This window comes from Quercus lobata, chromosome 8 (genome assembly GCF_001633185.2).
Source record: "Quercus lobata isolate SW786 chromosome 8, ValleyOak3.0 Primary Assembly, whole genome shotgun sequence".
Lineage (NCBI taxonomy): Eukaryota > Viridiplantae > Streptophyta > Magnoliopsida > Fagales > Fagaceae > Quercus > Quercus lobata.
This window is the reverse complement of record NC_044911.1, coordinates 39119537-39122278: the sequence shown is the minus strand read 5'-3', so window position 1 is coordinate 39122278 and position 2742 is coordinate 39119537. Positions and strand designations below refer to the sequence as shown.

Here is a 2742-nt window from a genome sequence, read left to right as displayed (position 1 = left end):
TATTGGAGTAAAGGTTCAACTGTAGGTTGATATTTTGGAATAGGCCAAGGTAGTTGGTAAGATTCTTTATACTTGTAACCACTTGATTGTTAATTAGTGGATTCTTGAGAGTGGTGACCTTAAAATCACCCAGTGGAGTTTTTGTCTTGCAAGATTTTCCCCATTTGTCGATAAATCATTGTGTTTAATTTATTTTCTGTTGCACTTAGTATTTTTGGTGATTTGTTGGTGTCCTCATGATTTGCATGCAGTTGAACTTAATTAATTAACTTGGATAATTGAATTAATTAATCGGGATCAAGCTATTTTAATCCACCACTTTATATTTAATGGTAGAAAATTGTAATAAGTGGTAAATTTAAAAAATTGCTAGTCCTAGACTCCTAGTCTTAAACCTTTTTATTTTTTATTTTATTTTTTTTAAGAAACAAACACATTCGCTAATCCCACCTCCTTTGCTTCTTTTATGTGTCTTAACTTCAATTTTAATAATCATAATGCTGAAAAAAGACTCATGATTACATTTTTTGTACTATAAAATCTCGAATTTTTCTTTTTGGTTACTTTGTCGATCCCTTTGAAAACGTAAAATAACCATACTACAAACTCAACCGTACTAATTACTCCTTAGTACACACTCACTTATTTTTTCCTAAATTTACAAAAGCCATATATTTTACAACTCAAGGGAGTAGAACTTAAAAAAAGAAAAAAAAAAAAGAAAAAGGCCCCAAGGTACAAAACTTGTTTTTGATCAAACAACTTCAACTGCAGTACTGCAATGCAAGCCAGGCAAAGACTCTAGCAAATCAAAGGTTAGCATTGATGCCTTAGGCTTTGGCTGGCGGTATGAGAATGCCAAGGGCATTGTTGTTGGTTTTATTCTCTCACATGTACCAAGCCACTTAGCTTGCATGTATTTGTGCTTCCTCCATGGCCCCAAGTGCATTTTCTTCTCCTTCATGCATTTTTTGGCAGCCGAGCACAAAATCTTAATTAGGGCTCCTAATCTTTCTGATTTCCCAATGAATACTTCCGGTAGCCGGCTAATTAATTGGTTGTACTCTTCACTAGCTCTTGCCATCTCAAACTCTGCTCGAAAATTTAACTCTATTACCACTCTCACAACTCCTTTCTTAGGATTTGAGTTGTCCAAAACTTCCAAATAAGTGTGCTCCCCTGGAAAATTGCAAGACCAAATTTAGTCACTTTATTTATTTAGCATAGCATATTAATAACATTGCAAAACATGTATTTGATATTTAAAAGACATGGATGTTTATGTCATTTCAAAATTTCATTCCCTAGTAGCACAAAAAACTTATTAAGTTGTTCATTTCCTCTTATATATAAGTAGATTTCATAATGAGTGGAATTCACCTCTACGTGAGAAAGGCAGTATATTCTTGAATTACCTTTAATAACTCAGTACACATAAGTAATGGTAATTTTTTTTTTTTTTTTTTTTTTAAAGAAAGCATCGGTAGTGGTATCTAATCTAAGCATTATAGTTTTGGCCCCACTTCATGGACCATATTGGAAACATAATTAGTGATCAATTGGAACCAGTATTTGATAATTCAGAAGTAATGAATGTGTTCTTGAATTTCATTTAATGTTTACCTGATGGGATATCTGGTGAGCTCTTCCACTTGGACTTGCAAAGGGCACAATTGTAGCCAACATTTATAAGCCGGTTACATACTTCCCTTTTTAGGCAATTCCGGCAACCTTTGGCCACCGGTCTTGAACACAAACATTGATTATCTGCCGCACAAAATTCCCTTAGTGCCTCTTTTGTAGCTTGCCGGATTTTGGTCTCAATTGAACTAGTCCTATACAATGTTCCCTGCATAATACACAAAGATTTTTCATTATAAACCATTACAACCATATGTAATGAACTCTAATCTTATCACTTCACAATACATATATCTACAATCTATGCTAAAAGACCCTTCTTAATGTTTCAGACAAAGTTCCAAGATTCAAATCTCCCTTCTGGGCCCTCGAATAACATAAATAAAAAGGTACAATCTACATATCATATATGAAATTTACCTGGAGGGTTTGTTCTTGTTCTTTCCAGAAAGCCTTATTCTCTTCAAAATTGTAAGAATTTTCATCATCTTCATCATCATAGTTGTCAGAGTTGGATGAATTTCCTGATAAATTCTGACCTTCTTCCATAAACCCAAAAACCATGTCTGCAAAACTTGCTTCTTCATCGGAAGATTGGACAAACTCGTCGGAGCTCCGGCGAGTGGGCCCCATTCTAGCCATTTCAAAGGCCATGGAATATTATGTAAGAATCACTCTGCGCTAGTCCGAGAAAAGCACGTGCTTAAGTTGAATGATGGTCTTCACTCTTCACCAAAAATGGCACCTCAATTTATAGTGAGAGTTTTTGGGTCCTCATTTTGGGACCCACATGTCCTAGTTGGCAATACGAGATGCCGCGAACATAAATGTACATGTCTGATTAATGCTTACGTGGCAAGTCACTCTTGCGAGAGGATTAGGTTGTCTTCCGATGGCTGTGCAGATGATACAGCTAGTTCCATGTCAGCATGATCAATGATGTTTTAGGTTGGAAACCATTCGGATAATACTCGAATTTTTTATTTTTATGCATAACAATTTTACTACTTCCACTTTTCCGGTCTCATCTTCTTTTTTTAATTTCCCAATAGTAATGATTACATTGATTAGATGATTAACAAATTGACGAGGTCTTATCCT

General features: G+C 35.0%; 1 protein-coding gene across 1 annotated transcript; it reads right to left on the bottom strand.

Moving 5' to 3' along the window:
* Positions 1-512: 512 nt before the first annotated feature.
* LOC115957772 lies at positions 513-2367 on the bottom strand. Its single transcript, XM_031076095.1, has 3 exons — positions 2062-2367; positions 1624-1849; positions 513-1179 (listed from the first exon to the last, which is right to left on the bottom strand). The coding sequence occupies exons 1-3, from the start codon at positions 2293-2295 to the stop codon at positions 755-757; spliced, it is 885 nt and encodes a 294-aa protein (XP_030931955.1). The 5' UTR covers positions 2296-2367; the 3' UTR covers positions 513-754.
* Between the last annotated feature and the right edge of the window lie 375 nt (positions 2368-2742).